This window comes from Mizuhopecten yessoensis, unplaced genomic scaffold (genome assembly GCF_002113885.1).
Source record: "Mizuhopecten yessoensis strain PY_sf001 unplaced genomic scaffold, ASM211388v2 scaffold3949, whole genome shotgun sequence".
NCBI lineage: Eukaryota > Metazoa > Mollusca > Bivalvia > Pectinida > Pectinidae > Mizuhopecten > Mizuhopecten yessoensis.
Window position 1 is genome coordinate 1,100,081 of NW_018405300.1, and position 21,344 is coordinate 1,121,424.

Sequence of the window (21,344 nt, forward strand, 5' to 3'; positions counted from 1 at the left end):
TTTTAGAAATATAATGACTTGATCAGTGTTGTAGAGTGGTTTAGAAATATAATGACTTGATCAGTGCTGTAGAGTTTTAGAAATATAATGACTTGATCAGTGTTCTAGAGAGGTTTAGAAATATAATGACTTGATCAGTGCTGTAGAGTTTTAGAAATATAATGACTTGATCAGTGAGATGTTTAGAAATATAATGACTGAGATAAGTGCTCTAGGCCAATGTGCTCCTGCACATATTTGACTTACAGATCCAGTGTCTCTACAGTGGATAAATACCAGATGAAAAATTGAAATGGAGCTGATAAAAGTTTCATTTATTAATAGGGTTTTCAGTATTTTTGCGAGTGATGTTATCTACAGTGAAGCTGTGTAGCTAGGGGTGGTGGTATGGAATGACAAACAGATAGCAATATCATAACCCATTTACTTAATTGTATGTATATAATCCACGCAGACATCCAGGTCCATTCTGATGTCCATCATTGATGAAACAATCAAGTATTAAGATAATGATTCTGTTTGATATTTGATACAAAAACTGTTTGCGCTTTGGGCATTATGTTTATAATAATGTAGTTTATCTACCGAGTAGTTATGACACCAATAGTACCCCGTTAGTGGTCTGTCACTCGGTCGCTGGTCACCCCATTGTCTGACCAAGGCATGAAATTACAGCTCGCTTTAAAGGTTGGTCCTTTTGTGGGCAGGTGTGTTTTGTGTCTCCGTTGATTACCCTGGACTTTAGCAGGGGTAATTATCTGTTTACACAGATAGGCTGACTGATAATGTTGATGTTTCTGCATCATATTTACTACAAATTAAAACTTATTTTCATCTGTAAAGATTAGATGGATTTATCTGTTGTTAAAAAAGAGGAAATTTAATCAAACTTTGTGTGCATGATATGATGGTGACCTCGAATGGATCACATACATTGCTGTTTATAGTACCTTGTTCTAAATTTAAACTACAGGATACAAGTGGGGTACCTGTATTAGACACAGGATGAATTTATATATGTTATTTCTTATCAAATTAAAGGAAAAGCTACATTCAACTTTATCAAATTTATACCAACAATTAGACTCCATTGAAGAGTCATGAGAGTCTTTCAGAAAGACAAAAAATTACTGGAGGAAGGACATTGAGAATTTATGAGTGCACGCTGACCTTCTATAATCAATCACCATACACCAGGGGGGCATTTCACAAGAAAAAAACTGAAAGAAGGGATGTTTCCTCTCCTTTGGTGGTATCTGGTAGGACTGCACTGGACAACTGACTGATATTTTATTAATGGGTTTTGCTATTGGAAAATTTAGCTGAGTTTTTTCAGGGTTGCTAGGTACATTTTCCACATACTCCAGCTTATGTGGTGTTGAAAGTCAGAACAGTTGAAATTCAGAGATAAAACCATGGGAAAATGTCCTGGTCTCTGTGTGGGGTTTTTGGTGATGGGAGGTTTCAGAGGAGGAGGAGGAAGTTAATGGGGGTTACTAATGAAAACTTCATGTTTGAAATGGACTGTTTTAGACCACTGTTGGTCATTTGGCATTAAAGGTGATGGTCAGAGTGATTTTGTCCACCACCTATGGTCAGGGACATAGTGGTCAAGGCCACATGAGAGTAGGTTACACATCTGGTCCTACAAAATTTGTTTTTACATTCTGTTGTTTGAAATTAAATAGGAATTTACTTTTGGACTCGTGGGCTATTTTGACAATTTTAAGACCTATCCATCTGTATGATGTATTCCAAGATATGTCTTCAGATGCTAAACAGAGGATAGCAATGGAAGTAATTAAGGTAATTAACAGAATGTACACATCCAAGGGAGGTTATTAGCAATGTACACACCAAAGGGAGGTAATTAACAGAATATACACATCCAAGGGAGGTAAACCAAGGGTGTACGCACCCAAGGGAGGTTATTAACAATGTACACACCCAAGGGAGGTTATTAACAATGTACACACCCAAGGGAGGTTGCATTAACAGAGTGTAAGCACCCAAGGGAGGTAATATACAAAATTTACACACCCAATAGGGTTATTTACACAATGCTTGCACCCATGGGAAGCTATAAACAAAATGTTCACATGCAAGGGAGGTTAACCAAGAGTGTACCCACCCAATGGAGGTAATTTAATAATGTGCATTCCCATGGCCGATAATTTACCAAAGTGTACACTTCGAATGGAGTTAATTTCACTGTGTACATACTCAAGAGAGGTACTTTATAGCTTTAACACCAAGGAAGGTAATCTAACAGAGTTTACACCTCCAAGGGAGGTAGTTTGACAGAGTCGACACACCAACAGAGGTTCTATTAATGAATGTAAACACCTAAGGGAGATAATTTCATGATATATAAAAGCCCAAGGGAGATAATTTCATGATATATAAAAGCCCAAGGGAGATAATTTCATGATATAAAAAGCCCAAGGGAGATAATTTCAAAGAGGGGAAAATGGAAGGGGCAGGTTTGCTAAGAGAAAAGTGATTGTACAGAATTCTTGTAAGTGTTAGTGGGATGTGATTTTACGTTGAATAAACAAAGAAACCACTCAAGGGAGGCAATCTAACAAGATGAACAGGGAAATGCACAAAGAATATACTTTACGGAGGTATCTGGTTTGACATTTTTATTGTCGAAATAATTAATGCTTCAATTTACAATTATTTGAATGACTCCAAATATGTCAAGTGTAGGTCAAGCCGAAGGGAAATCATCATAGCTTTATGTAAAATGTCTTTTACAGAGGAAATATTGGAGGTGTTTTAATAACTCGTGTGTTAATGAGTCTGGGTTGACGTCTGACGACCAACATGATTGATTAGACCGATCATAGATATCTATGACAGGAACGACAGTAGATTATGGTGGAGTTTTTACTGAGTATTTTTTTATTGTTCCATGCTCTTGTGATCAAAGAGAAAGGTAGAGAAAAGCATGTACGCTGGGCGTAGATATCTGGGGATCTACTATAACAGCCGCGATTAACTCGGCGTACCAATCACTTACTGATATACACTTCTCTGTTTCCATTCAATGTGATTAATTACAACCTTGAAATGTATTTTGAATATTTACAGAAACCTAAAAAGTTGCTTGTTATTACAGAAGAACTTCAACATAATGTACACAAGCATGCAATTTTTTTGTTATTTGCACATTTCAACAAAAAAATCTTATTATAAATTTTCTTTCATTGAAACAATGTCTTTGGATATCAGTCAGTTTCATAAAAAAACACCTTCCACTTTTTTCCCGCCAAAAATTCACAGTGCTTACTGCTGGTGATTAGTTAACTTAATTGTGTTAATGCGCTGATGTCAAACACACTGCTGTAGACAAAATTAGCATCTGTTCAGTGTTTGGTTGCATTCCTGTCATTGCTGATGGATTCAAACGCTCGGAGAGTAGGTTTATGTTTTACTCGTACATTTCCAGATTTTATGAAGAATACTACTGGAATATGTCTGATATCTTTGAAGTTTTATGATAGAGGTCTCTACAATTTTAGCCACAGTCTTACCTAGCGGTAAAGGATCTATTGTACCACACAGACATATGGTAATACAGGATCTGTGGGTTTCCTTAGCTTTGATTAAGCTATGAATTACTCCAGCATCTAGACTCAGTCATAAACCATATCCTTAATTAGTACGGAGACATTTAGTCACATCTCTGACATAGAACAGGACATGTCCATTTCTCTCCAGCTGACACCTAATACTCAACTTATTGGTAAGACAGTACAATCATAATGAATAGATCCTGTCAGACAGGCAAAATATTTATACATTTTTGTCTTTGATAGTTTATATGTATCTTAGCTAATTGGGACTAAATGTTTCGACAGATATGTACATACAGTATCAAACCCAAACTAACAGCGTGTTCTCGGTGCTTAGACTGATCTGATGTGTCGGTTTGAAAATAAAGTATTTGACTGCTAGTACATTGAAGCATAATTGCAGTATTACAAAGCTCCCATTTTGTTGACCCAGCTCATCAGACAAAGAGATATACTTCATTGCAAGTTATGCAATGGATTTGATACTGAGCTTGATTACTTTTACAACCTAAGCTATGCAACTGCCAAATAACAGGAATTATTCTTCTTCCGAGTGGCGGGTAATGACCTCAATGATGAGAGGGGATTCAGAAGGGTTTTATCTAATGAGACTTAGTCACTCACGAGATGTTAGATAAATCTCCATAACGACACGGCACAGACACCTGGTACAGATTTGTCTGTATCCCCAGTAGACCAGAGTGTGTTCAGGATTTTAACTTAATGTATAAAAGGACTGGAAAGAACATTCAAAACTGAAAAAAATAAAATTAAGATTATATTTTTTTCAGTAAGGAGTTCTGCATGGAATATCATGCAATTGGTATGACAAAAACCCCGACCAGCATGACTAGTTTTTGTGCGGTGCTGTGGATAGTAGCTAATTTGTGGTCTAACGGCCAGGTTCTAGCCCACTTCTCCCAAACAGGCGCCGTCCGGTGCAGTTGATTTTCCTTCATTATACACCTAGCTCTGGAGTCGACTGAAATGTCGGGACTTTAACAGATTGCCCATCCCAATCAAACTCTAATCAAGCGTGACCACTGACTTGAGATGTGCAGCAAGATCAAATAGTCTAAAAAAATTCAATTCAATTAGGTGGTTAAAATGTTTTTAGGAAGGAGTGGATGTCAAGCTTGTGGGTGATGGAGTTTCAGGTCAGATTCGTTATGAGGAGAGATTTGTACTCTAGATAACAAGTGTATGTTGATACCATCGGATCGGTTTTATGAATGCGAAAAAAACACCTTATTATTCATTCAAATATGACCATGAGAAGGACAGTCAACTGTCGCAGCATTTCCTTGGCACGTCCAAAACAATCGGCAAGATTTGTGTCATACTGTTCAAATCCACCTAAGAGTGACCAACCCTGTAACACATGGTTTTAAACCCTTTAAAATTGACTGATTTTGATTTCAGTGAATGGAAGCTGGTCAACATGGAGTCAGTGGTCAACTTGTTCAGTCAAGTGTGGTCGGGGCTCTCAGAAGCGTTATCGAGCTTGCACCAATCCGACCCCCCTCAATGGGGGTGCCCCCTGTGTTGGAGAGACAAGTCAGAAGACTGAGTGTACCGCCATCTGTCCAGGTAGGTCTTCGGCCAACCCTACTCGTCCTCTCAACATCACTTCACTTTCTCTCCATCAGTTTCAAGTTTTGTTTGGCAGGGAGGAAACGTATGCCCCGAAACGTTCAGTAATGCAATAAGTTTGTCCGCTCTTACTGCCCGATTTTCTTTGAAGGTTTTCATAGTTTTCGACAAGGAAGCATTACCAACAATTTGATGAAGTAGTTTTAGGTATGGATGAAAAAAATAACATTTTCGTTTCTTCATTTTCTCTTTTTCATTTGATCATCTTTCAGATAAAAGCTACTTTCCCTCCCTATTAAACACATGTCAAATTTCCCCAAAATAACATAAATTACCCCAGACAAGTTTCTCAAGAGCGACACTTAAGTAGGCTCCATACCATTTATTGAAAACATGGTCTGTATAAAACAACAGTGTTCAGTTGGAAATGGTCTGCAGTACACAGGGATGGGAGGGGCTGGCTACAGAGGGGTTGATATGTCACATTACACTACATAAAGGTTCAGGGTAGTACTCTATCTAAAAATGGGGGACGATTTTAGGGGTCGTTGACACGCTGACCTTGTGGTAAGACTAGGGAGTCGAAGGGGCAAGTAAGTCTGGGTTGTATTACACACACCACTACCAGTGGGCCCCAGTGTCTAGACAATTCCTAATTCCCTGGAGCCAAATTCATTCCCTCCATAATTACAACTTATTCAATAAAAAACAGAGGCAAGGAACAACTCTCCCATGAGCCCAGGAGATTGAAGAATGCGCAAACATAAGTCATGTGATTTGTTGTTGGGACTTGGGATACATATTTTGTTAGTTTCTTTTACCATCTTTTTTGCAAATTATTAACATTCCGAGATGTTTTATGGTGATCCTTAGAAAATTAGGCAGTTATTTCAATAATTCATTTTGTGACATGAAGCTATAGTGTTTGGCATGATGTAACCGAGATCGAGAACTGTAATAAGTGATCTAAACACTCATTTCATTTGACAGAGATATAAATAAATCTTTGGCACAGGTTCATTATCATGAGTAGGATCGTTAAAAGACCTAAAATCATCATTCTTTAAGAGGCTTTCATGCTAATAATATCAGATGTAACATGATGGGTTTTGGAATGTGGTATTACAGAATGCATCTTGTGTAAGGCATAATGAGAAAATAGAGGATGAGAAAATAGAGGTCCATCTTGAAAAAGATATTACTGAAAATGAATGCAAATCTTTTATGACATTTTTACAAAAACACATCATTATTGATGAATATGATTATGGTGAAAAATTGTTTAGCCATCTGACTATAATTCTCAATAGCCCCATGTACGACAATGACTACCCATCTGAGTTATAGTAACTTGGACAATTGTAATGCTTCTAGTTATGTGAAATCTGGATGGTAGTTAAGCCTTAGTGGTGATTACAATTATATTAACATGAATCTGGCTCAATGAAATGTTTGTAAAGCATTGGCAGTATCAGGCAGTAGCATTATATTTCCTAGAATTTCGAATAATTTGACATTTTGTATCGGTGTTTGTATGGTGGTTTATCACCGAACAGCCCTGGCTCTCATTTGACCTGTATTGGTTATCCTGTGAATATAAATAGCAGTTTGATACTGTATAATTCTCTAGAACTGAATTAGCTTAAGACCGCATCACTTACATTAAATCTGTCGCTATTTTTAGTGTACAATCCTTGGCAACATTTTATTTCTGATATGTTGCAGCCTCTGTAGACTTCAGTCATCCTGATAGCATTTATTGGATTTCATTTCATCATTTTAAAGCTCATCATGCAATCTTTAATCTTCCAACATAAAGGACACATTTTGTGAACTTTTAACTGTGAAAAGAAAAACTTCAATCAGATTGTAAAACTAATAACAGCTGCAAACAACTTTCTTAAATCTCCTTAAATTAACACCATTTTAATGAAGGCAAATGTCAGTTTTTGTACCAGGGTGAAATCAATCTTAACGTTTATTTTTACTGGGGTCAAATTGATTTTATGATATATTAATATGTAAAGGAAGTGTAGAAATCTGATCAGTTATCCGTGATAAACTAGCGTACCTGTTAATCTGAGATAATTTACCTGTTAACGAGATTGTTGTGTAATTGTTGCCATTATTACCATTTCTGCCTCGCCTTACCTGGATGTGATGTAGATGCAGGTAAGCATAGGAAGGCGACCGTAGGAACTAAAATCATCAGTAGAATCCTGACCCTTATACTCTTATATATCTTTGTTTAATGTATTTACCATATAATCTGTTTAATTACCATCTTTACATACCCAGGAACAATCCATCATGGAGTCTTTGGAATTTTGTGGGTTTTTTGTTGTTTTTTTTGAAGAAATTGTCTGTTCTGCTAAGTTGGCCGTTTTGCTATTTTTTTCAGTGCTAGTTAAAAGAATTCGAACGACAAGTTATATTTTTGACATTAATATATTGGGCCAACATGTATGATTTCAGCAATTTTGATAAAATCTTATTTTGTAAAAAGTAGCATCTAGATTTGTTTTAGTTTACAAAAGAATTAAAAAGAAAAAGAATTGTAATTGACCATTGGTAAAGTAAAATAAAGTCAGCCTAGCCTGTACCTAACATAGAGATTGTAGCCTAGGTAACTATCACATTGAGGTAACACCCTACTATTTAAAATAAAGTCTTCTTATTAGGAGGAAATCTAAGAAATGTGGGCTGTACTGTTTGTATTGTTTCCCTGTGTACAGTAGTGCTGTCCCTCCCCCGGTTAAGTTCCAGACCCTCCGTTCCTCCAAAGGACATCTTCCTTGTCTCTTTTTCACTTCTTATCTTTATTTTTCACTTTATTCTGTACTCCTTGTTTCCTGATTCTTTCTGTTTGCCAGTCTTGTGAATTTCCTTTGTGAATTATTGTGTTTTAGACTTGCCTCCCTTGATATTAGACATGAAATATTTGACATTGAGATGGACAACCATACTTTTTTATATGGACAATTACCAATTTTTAATTGGTGATTAGGTTATTCAAATTGATTCTTGTTATCCTGAAAAATGATATTAGCTTATAAGATTTGATAGATGACATATTGCAGTGTTGGAGAGTATATCATAATAATTTGACTTTATGTAGCTCCTGATGTATCTTATTTGAAGTAAAATGTACATTAGCTGTGTTGAAACCTTTCCAGTCACTTTAATGTGTTATATGTTCCTGTTCAGTGAGAGGACAGTGGTCAATGTGGTCATCCTGGTCAACCTGTAGTCCTGATTGTCTCCATCATCGCCGAAGGTCATGTGACGACCCTCCCCCTGAAAATGGCGGAGGATACTGCAGTGGAAATGATCTTGATTCTACTAACTGTACTGGAGGAATGTGTCGAGGTAGGTAACAAAGAGATGATTTCTATCTGACAAGAGAAACTAGGTCACCAACGCCTGAAATAAAACAAACTATTACGACAAAGTTTCAGATAATTTCAGTTTTTGTGTCAGAATAAAATTTCAAAACAAGGAAGCACTAATTTTTTGCCACATTGCATAAAAAACACCCTTCCTAAGTAAAACCAAATGAACAGATGCAAATTACTTGCAGATCTGTTCTCAAAACTGCACATTCTTTTGCCTTACAGTGACTGATATCACTACTAGTCGGGCCAGGATACGTCTGCAAATTTACTTGTTCCCTAACCCAGCCATCACGAAGCTGCTCCTAGTCCCAACTCCTCAGTTCTCTGATTAACAGTATTCAGTTTCCCCTTCGTTGGCCTCTTGTCAAAACTGCATTTGAAATCCAGTAACATACCCATTTTGATATGATAGTATTATTTTGCTACAAATACCCAGACTAGATATGACAACCTTTTCACTTGTAAGTTTGTTTGACATAGTAAGATAGCATTTTTGGCAAGTCATGAAGATAGGATGAAATCCAACATAGTTAATGGCAGTCTGGTTGGTAAGTAACAAGGGAGAGAGAATTAACGACCCAGCTCGGATCAATTCATCCATAATGGAGAAGCTTTTTTCATTGATAGAATAATTCGGAGGAAATCCAGGAGAGTAGCAATATGCATTAGACAGTATTGATGTTATAAAGAGATAAGGGCGCTTTATATTTATTTACCAAATTATTTTAGAAGAAACATTGCCATGGGTGTCTATACGAACACAGGATTTCACAAGGGGACCACAATATTCAACTTCCGTTGTATGCGATTTGTCAGAAAAACGATGAAAGATTGGGAACAAAATTTGTGTATCAAAGCTAGGTTCATGTATATTAGCAATAAACTTGTATCTACTTCAGGTTTCAGGTTTTGTGGGATATAACCCTGCATAGTAAAACGTAAAGATACTTCAGCCACAAGATTACGTTCCCTATTTTATAGACTTACTCTCATTACAGGTCCCAGGGAGACCAATACGCTATAGTTGGGGTGATTTAGATTCCGCTTCTAATTGATTTCATCATCTGATTGGATGTTGCTTATGCACAAGATCAAAGTAATCAAGAAAGTCAAGTGTCGATTTCTTACGGTAGAATAACGAAGCTCTCTGGAAATGCGTTTTAGCGGTATCTGGGGACTAGCTTGGCTAAGTAAAGATCCTACTAATCTTTTACACTGTGTGTTACCTTTAAAATAAAGAACAGAAATGATAATTATGCAACCAAAAATACTCTCCAAACATCAGTTAAAAGTTTTGGCAAATTTTCGATTGTATGCTAGGGTTCCCTTGACTATGACTAATGCACTTTCAGTCTGAAGAAAACAAAAATATGGAAATTGGTTTCCATAGAACTGAGATAGAACTTCTGGTTTACGAAGTCTTTTAGTGTAAATGCATTGGTCACTGATGGGAAGACAAACTACTAGAAAAGCATGATACACATTTCTTACAGCTTGGTGTTGTGTGTGACAACCCTGCTGTACTAAACACACCAAGTTACTACAGTTACTGCTCCGGTTTAACGCCATAGAGGAAATAAACTGTCAGCGTTAAAGCCAGGAAAGTTGAGGGAACCGAAAATAGGAAAATAAAATTGGGCATTTATTACTTCCTGTCATTGCATTTAATGGTCAGGCTAGGCTTGTGATGTTGGTATTAATGGCAGAAAGTGTTGTGGGTTAGAGAGTATCTACTCTCTAAACACACTGACCATATGAGAGGGACATGCCATTTTACCATGGACAGGATTAATTGGTGAGGATATCTGATCTTCATCGTTTACCATATTTACTCAAAACCTTTTTATGAAGGCTAGATATATACAGATAATAGGAGGTCATTTTGAGGGCTTCATCAATGATGAAGACATGCTGACTGTTTGTCTCAAACTGTTGCTTTATTAGTAGCAGATTTTGTTATACAAAAATGAAAATGGAGTGAGTGAGGAATGTATTTTCAAGCATGGTTAAAAAAGTATCTCTTAACGTGCCAGATCTGTGAAGAACTTGTTGAATAGTGCTGATAGGTAATTGGCATAAATTGGAAAATTAAAGTGTTATCTAAGTGTGTCAATAAATGGCAAACATGGGTTGTGGGAGGTGTAGTCTCTGACTGACACAGATTGTAGGTAGTCTGGTGATATCCTACTCCTGGGATGCAACCCTCCACTAGACCCTCCTATGACATAAGACCTGGCAAGCATTTGTTTGAGTTTCCCTGATCACTGGGCCAAAAACAGTGCTGGGTCTTGAAGTAGTTGATTTGGGATAAGGGTACCCACTGAGAATCTCTGTATACATAGAGTTTTACAGACTGTCAGCTTGTACAATACCTCCCGGAAACCTAGTGGCAAGTCTGTTATCCCATCCGACACATCCCACAAACACTGTTCATAGACCACTTGAAAACTCAATCATAACAATTTTAACCACTCTTAAGATTCCGATCTCCAATTTTTGTGATTTTAATGGATCTCACATAGAGTTTATCTGTTCAAGATTTCACTAACAACAGACAAAAAAAATAATCTATTTCTCGCTAAGCTTGACAAATGGCTACTATGTAATGGTAAATACAGTTATATAAACATATGTTTGTATGGAGCATGCTAGTTATTTGATGCTCCATACTCGAGCATGTATTTACCTGTAGGTCTTGCAAATTAAATAGAGATTGGAAATTTTTTTGGGAATGGTGTATGAAAAAAATGAGAAAATTATCTTTTGATGTGTAGAAGATAGTTGTGTTTGCTTTAAGGCAGATTCACTCGCTGTAATTGGTGTCATTCTGACTTCCATCAACAAATTCAGGGATCTGGTTCTTTTTATGGAAATATTGCATCGGTATAAGATGTAGTGTATGTTTCTATAATTATTTTTAGTGTCTATGTAGTATGTTTCCTCTAGGTATGTATACAGTTTGTATACACTTACATAGATGGTATCCTCTTTACCTTACATCTTTTTGTTAAAGGTGGGAAAGGCACTTTTTGTTAAAGGTGGGAAAGGCACTTTTTGTTGAAAAATAAGTACAACTTTAGCATGCATTACTTAATGATAATGATTTAAAGAAAAGTTGGTAATAGGAAGAAGCTGTTGTACTTCAGAAGGAAACAATTTAGAGTTCAAACTAGAATAGAGATCATGAAATATCACCATAGGATATTATTTTTGCGTGGTATAATAGGCGCCCCCTCGGGTAATTACAATGCGTGTATATTTTTCTGTTACATCTTTACAAGGCTGCTTTTGATGATGCTTTTTAGACCTTTATTTTGATATGATTTGGCTAGTGATCCACTCGGGTAAGATTAAGCCCACAGGAGCAGACGGCATTGTCAATCATTGATGAACTTGCTATCCTGATGGTACTCATCGGGAGGAAACACTTGGTCCATTTTGCCTCGCCTCTATGACCGTTAATCACCAGGATAGATGTAATTGTAATATTATTCACCCCTACGCTTTACAAGTTCTTATTCTTATGCTTGATGGATATCTTAATACCCTGATAGGTTCACAGAAAGTACAGAGTAGCATTTGTGTAGGATAAGCGTATGTACCTAATTATATGAGGCCTTCATTAGTGTTTATAAATACTGGAGTTACAATGTTTCCTAAACCGCACCTTTATATGTGTAAAAGGTACAGGGGCTGTTTCTTAACCAAAAAGATATATAACATTAGAGGAAGTATTGCAAAAGATGCAAATCCCAGGAGCATCAATGAGAACATTAAAGATTCAGCATTAACTCTCAAAACAGGTAGACAGGCAGTCTCTGTTTTTTGTTACTCTTCGTTAAAACTCTAAGTTGGGGGGTAGAGCTCGTATTCCATGGGGAATGTAGGTGGGTTGATTTTATACCCGATTAAAGAGTTCTTGTGATTAGAAACAGTTATCAACTTATTAAGGGGGATGATCTTGTGATTGAGGCTGGTAATATATCATGAGTTGATTGGGTACTGGTAGCATGTTAGGGGCCTTTCCCATGGGTGGTGGGGGTCTGCTGCCCGTGATTGGATTTAAAATCTAATGAAGTGTTTGTTTTGGAGAATGAATCTGAATTGGAACCATGCTTTGATCTGAGTGCGTTTGTCTTGAGTACATTAGTTTTATCTTAAAGTGGACTGGGAAATACCATTATTATTTCACCATTCTAGCATGAGCTGATAATTTGGACATTCAGCTGAGAAAATTCTTATAAACTGGCTACTTGCATGTTTTTGTATGGCATCACATGTATAGGTAAGGACTAACAGTTATCTAAAAATCTAGGTGTGTTGTAATTTCAGATGGTAAATGGGTTTAATTCACACTGGTCAGGGAGACCACATTCATCCAAGATGGTAAAGGGTTGTTCCCCTTTCTCCCCCTAGAGGGGACAGATATTGGTTACACAAAGCTACCATTCAACATTATTTCCACATTTATCCACTTATTTCATGCACTATTAAACTGATTTACAGAATCCAATTTTTGCTTTTTACATTTGACATCGTGGAAATGTTAGTTGACCCGGAGAATGAGTAAAAGATAAACATTACGTGGACAACACACCAGTTGTATGTTTGGTATCACTCTTCATGAAGAAGCCGTTAAATTTTGCTTTCCATCGCTATGGAGACATTTTAAATGTGTGTCCAGTAGGAGGTGATTAGCAGGTGTATAGTTAAGACCTAATACTTGAGTAGCCGTGATGAACTTATGTTGACCACTGATCATCTCAATAATAACTGTGTGATGCTGTGGTCATTAAATTAGCCAGCCAAGAGTGTAGTAGTTAATAAACGTGGACTGTAGCGGACACAGAGGTGCTGCACATCCAGGGACGTGGAGGGACCTCTGTGGAATCTGGGGTCACCTAATCGTGATCAAGGCTCTGTGGTCACCACTGGTCACCTAATCAATACTAATGGAATATATTGTATGGAATTTGATTATCACTCTGCTGATCTCAGACATATGATGAACTTAAACCTGTCACCACACGTCGGTCAGCGTTAAGTTTTAGACACACAAAATATCCATCCCTGATTAACAGTGTTTCCCATATACCTAGTTTTAATATAGAGGGTTGAGTCTTTTTCTGTCTGTTGTACTGAAAGTGAATTGGAAGGTGTATTACATGTGTGTGAATATTTGGTGACTTACCTGTTCACCTTATGATAGTGTAACACAAAACATCTCCCAATTAGGTAGCACAGCTGTGACCGAGATATCTGGTATTGTCACACAACCAATTAATAGGGAACACATGTAAATAACTAGCTGACAATGACCTGACAATGACTTCAGACTAATTTATTGTTAAACAAGGTTTTTATGGTACAGTCTTTAACTCTGAATATTGAATTTGTATCATATTAGTATGACTTAAAAGAAGGGTAGTTTTGGTCAATATGAAGTTGAGGGAACAGCTGTAGGTGGAGACAATGTCTCGCACAAATATAAATCGTACTACAGGTATTATAACGTAGTCTGTAGATGTGAATGTCTACTGTTTTATGTCTTACAAACACTATGGTCTATTGTTTTAAAACTAGATGAGATGGGTTATAAAACTTTCCGTTATCCCAACACCAATCTATTCTTCCAGAGTTTTGAGTTGATCTGGTATAAATTATGATAATGGTATGCATATTAGTTGACTTTTATGATGTATTAATTTATTACAGAGAGAACACTGTATGGGGATTTAAGAGGCCCGGTAAAAACAGGTAGGTTGACGGATCACCTCTAATTATCTACCTGATGTATAGCTGCCCTACTGCCTTCTAACGCTGTCCCTGATCATTAGCATGCACAACCTCCAAAAACCTACATCTATCTCCCTTTCTCACTTCACTTAGTTCAGGCCGGGGCTTTACACTGAGAATCGCTAATCACGGGTCACATGACAGAAAACATTACTCAGACAAGTATGATGATCTTTGTAGCGATTTTTAAATTGACTCCATTAATTATATAAAACACTGCAGTTGCATAACTATCTCCGTAAAAAGTGAGATATTTGTATAAAATGTAGGGCTATTATTCATTTGGTATTTTTTAACTTTTTGTTTGATACCAGCAATAAATTATTTTTTAAAACATATTCATTGACTTTAAAATTTAATCGTTGAAATTTACATCATTGTTACTTCACAATTATTTTTGTTTGCAAATATAGCTAAAACTTATATATTGTCTATACAGTAACTTACATATTTTCAATTTAATATCATACTTATTGACAAATATCATTGACAAATGCAATGGCTTAATCGTCAAGTTGTATGGATCATGATGGAGCCTCAAAACAATTATTCAGAATATGTATTTTGCATAATTTTCATTCTTCAATCAGTTAAAGCAAACTCATCATATAATCCCATCTATTCCTCAAGTGCAATGTTTTAAAATAAAAAAAGTTTTTTTTTAGATTAATAAATGTTTTAAGTGTCAATCACGAAGGCCTCTTACACACCGCTGTGCACATTAATGTCACATGACGTACACCAGATGCTGTATTCTATGTACCTTAGAAGTTTTTGCCGAAAAAACCCTTTTGGGTAGCCTTTGATAGGAGGTCATTATTGGATGGTTGAGGGTTACAGGCATTGCACTTTACCTAGCAGATGTGTTGGTAACCCCGCCAGATATTGGGGGAACAAGATATCCTCTTCTGATTTACACCCGACAAGCTTCTCTAGATCAGCTAGGTCGACCAGTAACATTGTGCATCGTTGTGCTTCAGGCGCATCAGAACTGCAGCCATAGAGCACGGATTACTGAACACTAATTTTCATCAATGTTTACGATTCAGGAATAATTTGTGGGAACGGGAGAGGAAATAAAGACACAATGTAAGCCTAATTGGGATGTCAGATACATGATTGGGATTAACACTTTAAATTTTGGGAAATTTAAACGACCACTTATAACTAATTAGGTGGGAGACTTTATGATTTTAATGATTGGCTAATGTGATTGACCAGAACAATAGCCCTCTGATTATACTCTATGGGCTCTAACCTGTCTTGCCAGGCAAGATTTACCATCATATTTTCTCGTAAATCTAAGTTTCCTCCGAGTTTTCAAGAGTGGAAAATAGGCGTTAATTTTCACTTTCCGTTCTATTTCACACTTGCATACATTTAAATTAGCGTAAGCAGACGTTAGTTTTGGTTCCTGTGTTTGTGTTTTTAAATTTATAGGCCAATTTTGTTCTAAAATTTATGGGCAGTATTTTAGCGGGTTAGATAAATCATGGTATTTCTCCTGAAGTGGCCTATTGCAGCATCAGACGTCTGCCTCTTTGAAACGTTTGAATGCTAAGTGACTATGTAATACAAACCAGGTTGTGTTTGCCTGCCTTTCCCTGTTAGATGTGATCAGATCAAAAGCTGTATGCTATATGTTGGTAGGAGAACTGATTTCATTAAGAATCTCAGATTTAGTCGATTATGGCAGCAGATAAATTAAATAATATTCATGTGTTTTTTGTTACTAGTTATTAGACATTGTAGGTATGAGTTCAGAGAATTTTGTGAAAATACCTTGTATTTTTTCTGGCATATTTTATCAACTGAACTTTACCTACAGGGGTCATGATTAAAAAATACTTTTACACTTGTGTTTGAACTATTTTTAACACTAAAGAATGTTTGGGGTCATGGCTTATATCTGTTCCCATGTTCAGATTCAAACTGATGTAAGATTTACTTGGCCTTAATACCAGTGTATTGTGAATTTGTATTAAAAATCTCTACACTCAGAAAGATTTGAAATATAAAATGTACTTTTTTTGTCATTGTAGCAACTACTGTTGGACCCAATGCAGGAAGTGGCAACATCGCCCTCTACATTGGAATCTGTGTGTCTATTGTTGTCCTTGCCATCTTTGTTATTCTGGTCGCCTTGGCAATAAGAAGAAAAAGTCAAAATGCAAACAGTAAGTATTAACATCGTGCCGGTCTAAGTAGGTTGAACTTAAATCAAGAGTAAAACCATATCTAGATATTCATTGCTTCTTCCTAATGAAACGTGTCATGTTGAATCTTCCCGCTCCTTGAAATGCGATAATGTGTGGAAAAGAGGTACGAGATTGAGGGAAGTGAAGACACACCTGTCGTTGTATGTAGACTGATTCATGGTTATAGGGAGGGGAAGTGGACAGGCGGTGTCAGAACAGGTCCCGTCAACATTTCAGCTCAGGTCCATGGCCGAAATGTGTCACTTTATCACATAATTAGTAGGCACTAGTGTGGCAAACCATCAAGTACTCACATTGACATTTATTGTTTACTCTGTGGTTTAACCTCACATGGGTCAGCAGGCAAAGCTCGTTTATCCACCACAGGTTTTTGGTAGAGAAGGACATTTTTTTGCCTGTAATGTTGTCTTATCTGTGGAGTTGGGGCCAATATCCAAATCTATTATGTGGATTTGGATGCAGATGTGTGTTGTTTTTTTTTATCTGAGAAAGACTGGGGGGTCAGTCTCATAAGGAGGACATTGATCTTTCCAGCTGCACGCTCAGTTGGGCTTTATAACCATAGAATCAATTACCCTCACCTGAAGTTAAGTTCCTCCCCATCCATATCTATATTTCATCTTGGGTCAAATGTCTGGCAATTCAAATGTACTTTACAGGTATATACTGACCCTTATGCGTTTTTTTCCTCCCCTTTTGAACTTATTAGTGACCCCTAGTGGAAATACTCTGTGCTGATAACGGCAATTAAACCATGTGAGAATACAATGTCCACTAAACTGACCACAGAACCAATGAGGCGACACATCTACATTCAATTTATACCTCATACCTATTGGCTACTCCTTACATCCAATAGGAAACCTCCACTATCTCCCTCAACACACGTTAGTAAACAACATGAACAACAATGCTGCACTAAATGAATGGTTCCAATGAACACAATTGGTGATTTGAAAGTTTGTTGATAGCAGGTGACAAGGTGGCCCTATTGTATATCAAAGGGCACCTCACGTTTCTTCATGCTGTAAAATATCATAAAGTTTTGTAGTCTTTGTCACCTGACTTGACCTTAAGTGTGTCAATGGTTGTCCGTATGATAGAATCTTTTAACATGAACCATCTAAAACAAACCAGTGTGTGCTTCGTGACCATGCCTTTTGGGATCTCGATGGTGTGGTAGTCAATTTAGTTTGAGGTTGTGTGTCACAAAAGACACAGTTAGAAGCTGGAAGAGATTTATTGAATTTGAACCAGAATGGACCAAAAAAAATACAAATTTGAATTATTTCTGAAGTGGATGAAAGAAAAATTAAATTATGTTCCAGATTGTATGAGAGAGTTTGTAATTGTGAAAGGTTACGTTTCTTGTTTTTGAAATAGAATCAAATAAAACCATTTTGATAACGACTGGAGATAAAAGCTCAGTCGAAGGTCAAGCTATAATTAGCCAGAACAGCTGTGGTTGAGTATTTTGTGTTGTAAACATTAAGGAGAATTTACAAGGTGTGTTTGTACGGGGAGTCGTCTGTACTGATTGTATTAGGTCGGTGGCTTTCTGGATGAACTATTGACAGATGGAGGAGAAAAAACGTGTTTGACGTGTCATTTTATTCTCTGCAAAATTATAGAGTGGTATTGGTCACTGACACCAGCAAATTATTTTAAAAAGCAATTTTACAATTTTCCCATTTGTGAAGAATTCGATTTCAGAAAAGAGATTTTGATGGTGCTAACCTTGTATGGGGTTTGAGGGTAGCATGTCTACAAGCATTTATCCGACCCGGAGTAAGATTTATCCGATAAGATATGGTGGCTATACCACGCCCGCTCAAAATTTACAAAGGGAACAATCAAAAATGCCAAACCCCACTTAAACGGTACATTTGTCACTTTTCAAAGACCAGGTGCTCCCGACTTGTGTAAACATCTGACCTGTATATCAACCAGTCTGATCAGAATTATTCAAAATCCTTTTTCTCGGGCATCATGATCAATTAAAATACACACTTCGGCTTAAATCAAGTTTATCAGATTTTGGTGATACCTACAGGTCCAAAATGTTTGTAAATCCTGATCTTATAATTTACAAAAGTGAATAATATTGCAATAAATATAATTCTAATCAAGGTCTTTGCATTTGTAGATAGTAACCAACCGCCCCTAACTGACGAGGAGAAGAAAGCACACAAAAATGGAAATGGTAGGTACAAAAATTAACTGAAGAAATGCTACAACTTTGTAAAATATTATATAAAGAATAGTTTATAATAACCAAATAAAAGAAGTATAATGTTTTCTGATGTCTGTAGGGCCTCCAAGTGTTATTATCAGCTTACATGACACCTGCAGAAGAGTTTGTAGTGATACCCAGTCTGATGTAAGAGATAGTTCTAGTGGCCCAGCAGTAACACACATATCAGGTTCAACACTTGTGGAAGTTTACCATATAGTAGGGGCTTATATTTCTGAACCTCAATCTCCTGTTCCCTGTGTCTATCACAACTTCTCTGTAGACAATTCAACATGTTTGACGGCCATCTTCACACATTATTGATTCGAAGGAAATTTGATCAAAAGATTAAACGTATGAATCATTTGATATAATGATAACTGTTTCACGCCATGACAACACTTTCCTCAGATTTGGTTTGATATTAACTCTGTAAACCTTTTGTAGTGCTTCCGATCAGCCATTTATCATCTGTACCAAAGTAGTAATATTTTATAGGTGAAATAACATGTATTCTAACAATAGAAATCAATTAGTGGGTTAACGGGCGTGAGATTAGCAGGTGTGAGGAGGCCAGACAAATGGATGGCTCTGCTGGTCAGGTCTTACAGGAAGTAATGGCCGGTGTATTTCCTCCTACACAGTAGCCAACCTAGACAGATCTTTTTTAGGTTAGTCAGACTGGACAAGGTTAGATCGATCATTGATCATGCTTTTATCTCGTTCTTTTGCAGCAAAATTTGCTATATATACAGATTGAAAACAAATGCTCAATAAACGATACCATGTACAGTAATAAAATACAAAATAGACTTATTTCACTTGTTGTATTATTGACTTGGGTAGTATAGATAAATTAAAATAGTTCAAACGTCTGTTTTGGTGAAAATCTAACCATATGAAATCCTAAATTGAAATGTGTTTATTTTGTAGGCGTGGTTTCTGTACCCCCAGACCTGACACAGACTGTAGTCATTGTACAACACAACAACATGAATAACGGAATCTCCCGCAGTCCTAGTTTAGAGGCTCCCAATAACAACCATGTGAACTCGGTCGAGAACATTTATGATAAACCTGACATCAGTCCTAGCATGGACAGTAGATTATCGGGAGGCACTCTTACCAAAAATGGCAAAACACTTTTTGTAGAACCCACATTTATGAATAATAGACCTCAAGAAAAATTACCATACGAGAAAGATGTGCCACCTCCAGTTCCCCTTGGACCGAGACCACCTATACAGAATAACAATGTGATGGATAGTCGCCAGTCTATGATGTCCGTCCAGTTACCTAGCAATATTGACATGGAGGCTGTGGCATGGACTACGTTCAACCACCAGGGTGGACGCCTGGTCCTCTCGGACTCAGGTAGCCAATCAAAACACCTGTATCATTTATCTGTTCTCCCAGAATGAGGCTTGCAAATTCACTTTCAAAAACTATCTAAGCAAAGATAACCTGGTATATACAAAGTAATGATGATTTTCTGTGAGAGACGGTAAAAATTTGATAGTCACCTCATCAGAAACATTTTTACACCCCACTTTTGATTATTATCTGTTTAAATGGTTATTAATTGCGAAATGAGAAAATGAGGATGACTGATTGTAAGCTGAGGATAAAACAGTGTAGTGAGCTAGCCTGATTCTGTGTTTGATTACCACTTCTAGCCATTGTTTATAATGTTTCTAGATTATTTAGGAGTTTGTTTGAGTTTCTGATTTTCTGCCAACATTTTAAGTCATACTAGTCATTCTCATTTTGTTCATGCCTTGTGAATTTTCAAATCTAAAAATCTACAATTCCATTTGTATGTTTATGCATACCCACGGGCTATATTGGAGAAGTCTGAAAGCATTCAGATTGCATTCAATTTCTGTTGCCTTAAAAAAACGTTATGATAACATTTTTCAATTTTGCAGTGGGAAAATTTGAGTGATATCATCATCCATTTAAACTTTAGAAATGTTTAATTTCACATAACAGTTTTTTTTTAGCAGAATGATAATTATTTGTATCATGAATCCTCAGAAAAAAGTAATCGGGGTGATGTTTTAGGAGACATTAACTCCGGGAGATGAGTTTGTGAGCGGGAGAAACATATTTAAATGAGACATCTGTGTTAACAGGTTGTCTGTAATTTATGGATATTAAAATTTAAAATGGAAATGAAGTCGAGTATATATTCATTACCATATTGTCAATTCAGTGTATTTCTTTAATAGCTTATATACATATTGGGAGATAGCGATGGAATGGTTAAACCTTTCTGAGCTATAACTGAGTGAAGTAGATTGAGGTTAAAATGGTTTTTCCTGCACAGGTGTTGCACTGACGGTGCCGGAGGGAGCCATTAAAAAGGGTCACACGGAGGAGCTGTTCATTGCTGTGTGTCGCGACGACAAGGACAGGCCCAAACTCTCAGGTATGTTAAGTGAGCACCGTTATCTGATTTGAACTTTGTGCTCCTTCAGGCAGTTAGTTCTGAACCGATACTCTACCTACGGTTAGTATAATAAAC

General features: G+C 36.8%; 1 protein-coding gene across 1 annotated transcript in view; it reads left to right on the plus strand.

The window, feature by feature from the left end:
* LOC110448227 (netrin receptor UNC5C-like) overlaps positions 1-21,344 on the plus strand; it is a 96,840-nt gene that overhangs the window by 59,595 nt on the left and 15,901 nt on the right. The window contains exons 5-11 of the mRNA XM_021494371.1: positions 5,004-5,171; positions 8,382-8,543; positions 14,285-14,326; positions 16,408-16,542; positions 18,731-18,787; positions 19,751-20,191; positions 21,147-21,248. Coding sequence (XP_021350046.1) covers positions 5,004-5,171; positions 8,382-8,543; positions 14,285-14,326; positions 16,408-16,542; positions 18,731-18,787; positions 19,751-20,191; positions 21,147-21,248 — 1,107 coding nt within the window. The remainder of the gene's footprint in view (positions 1-5,003; positions 5,172-8,381; positions 8,544-14,284; positions 14,327-16,407; positions 16,543-18,730; positions 18,788-19,750; positions 20,192-21,146; positions 21,249-21,344) is intronic.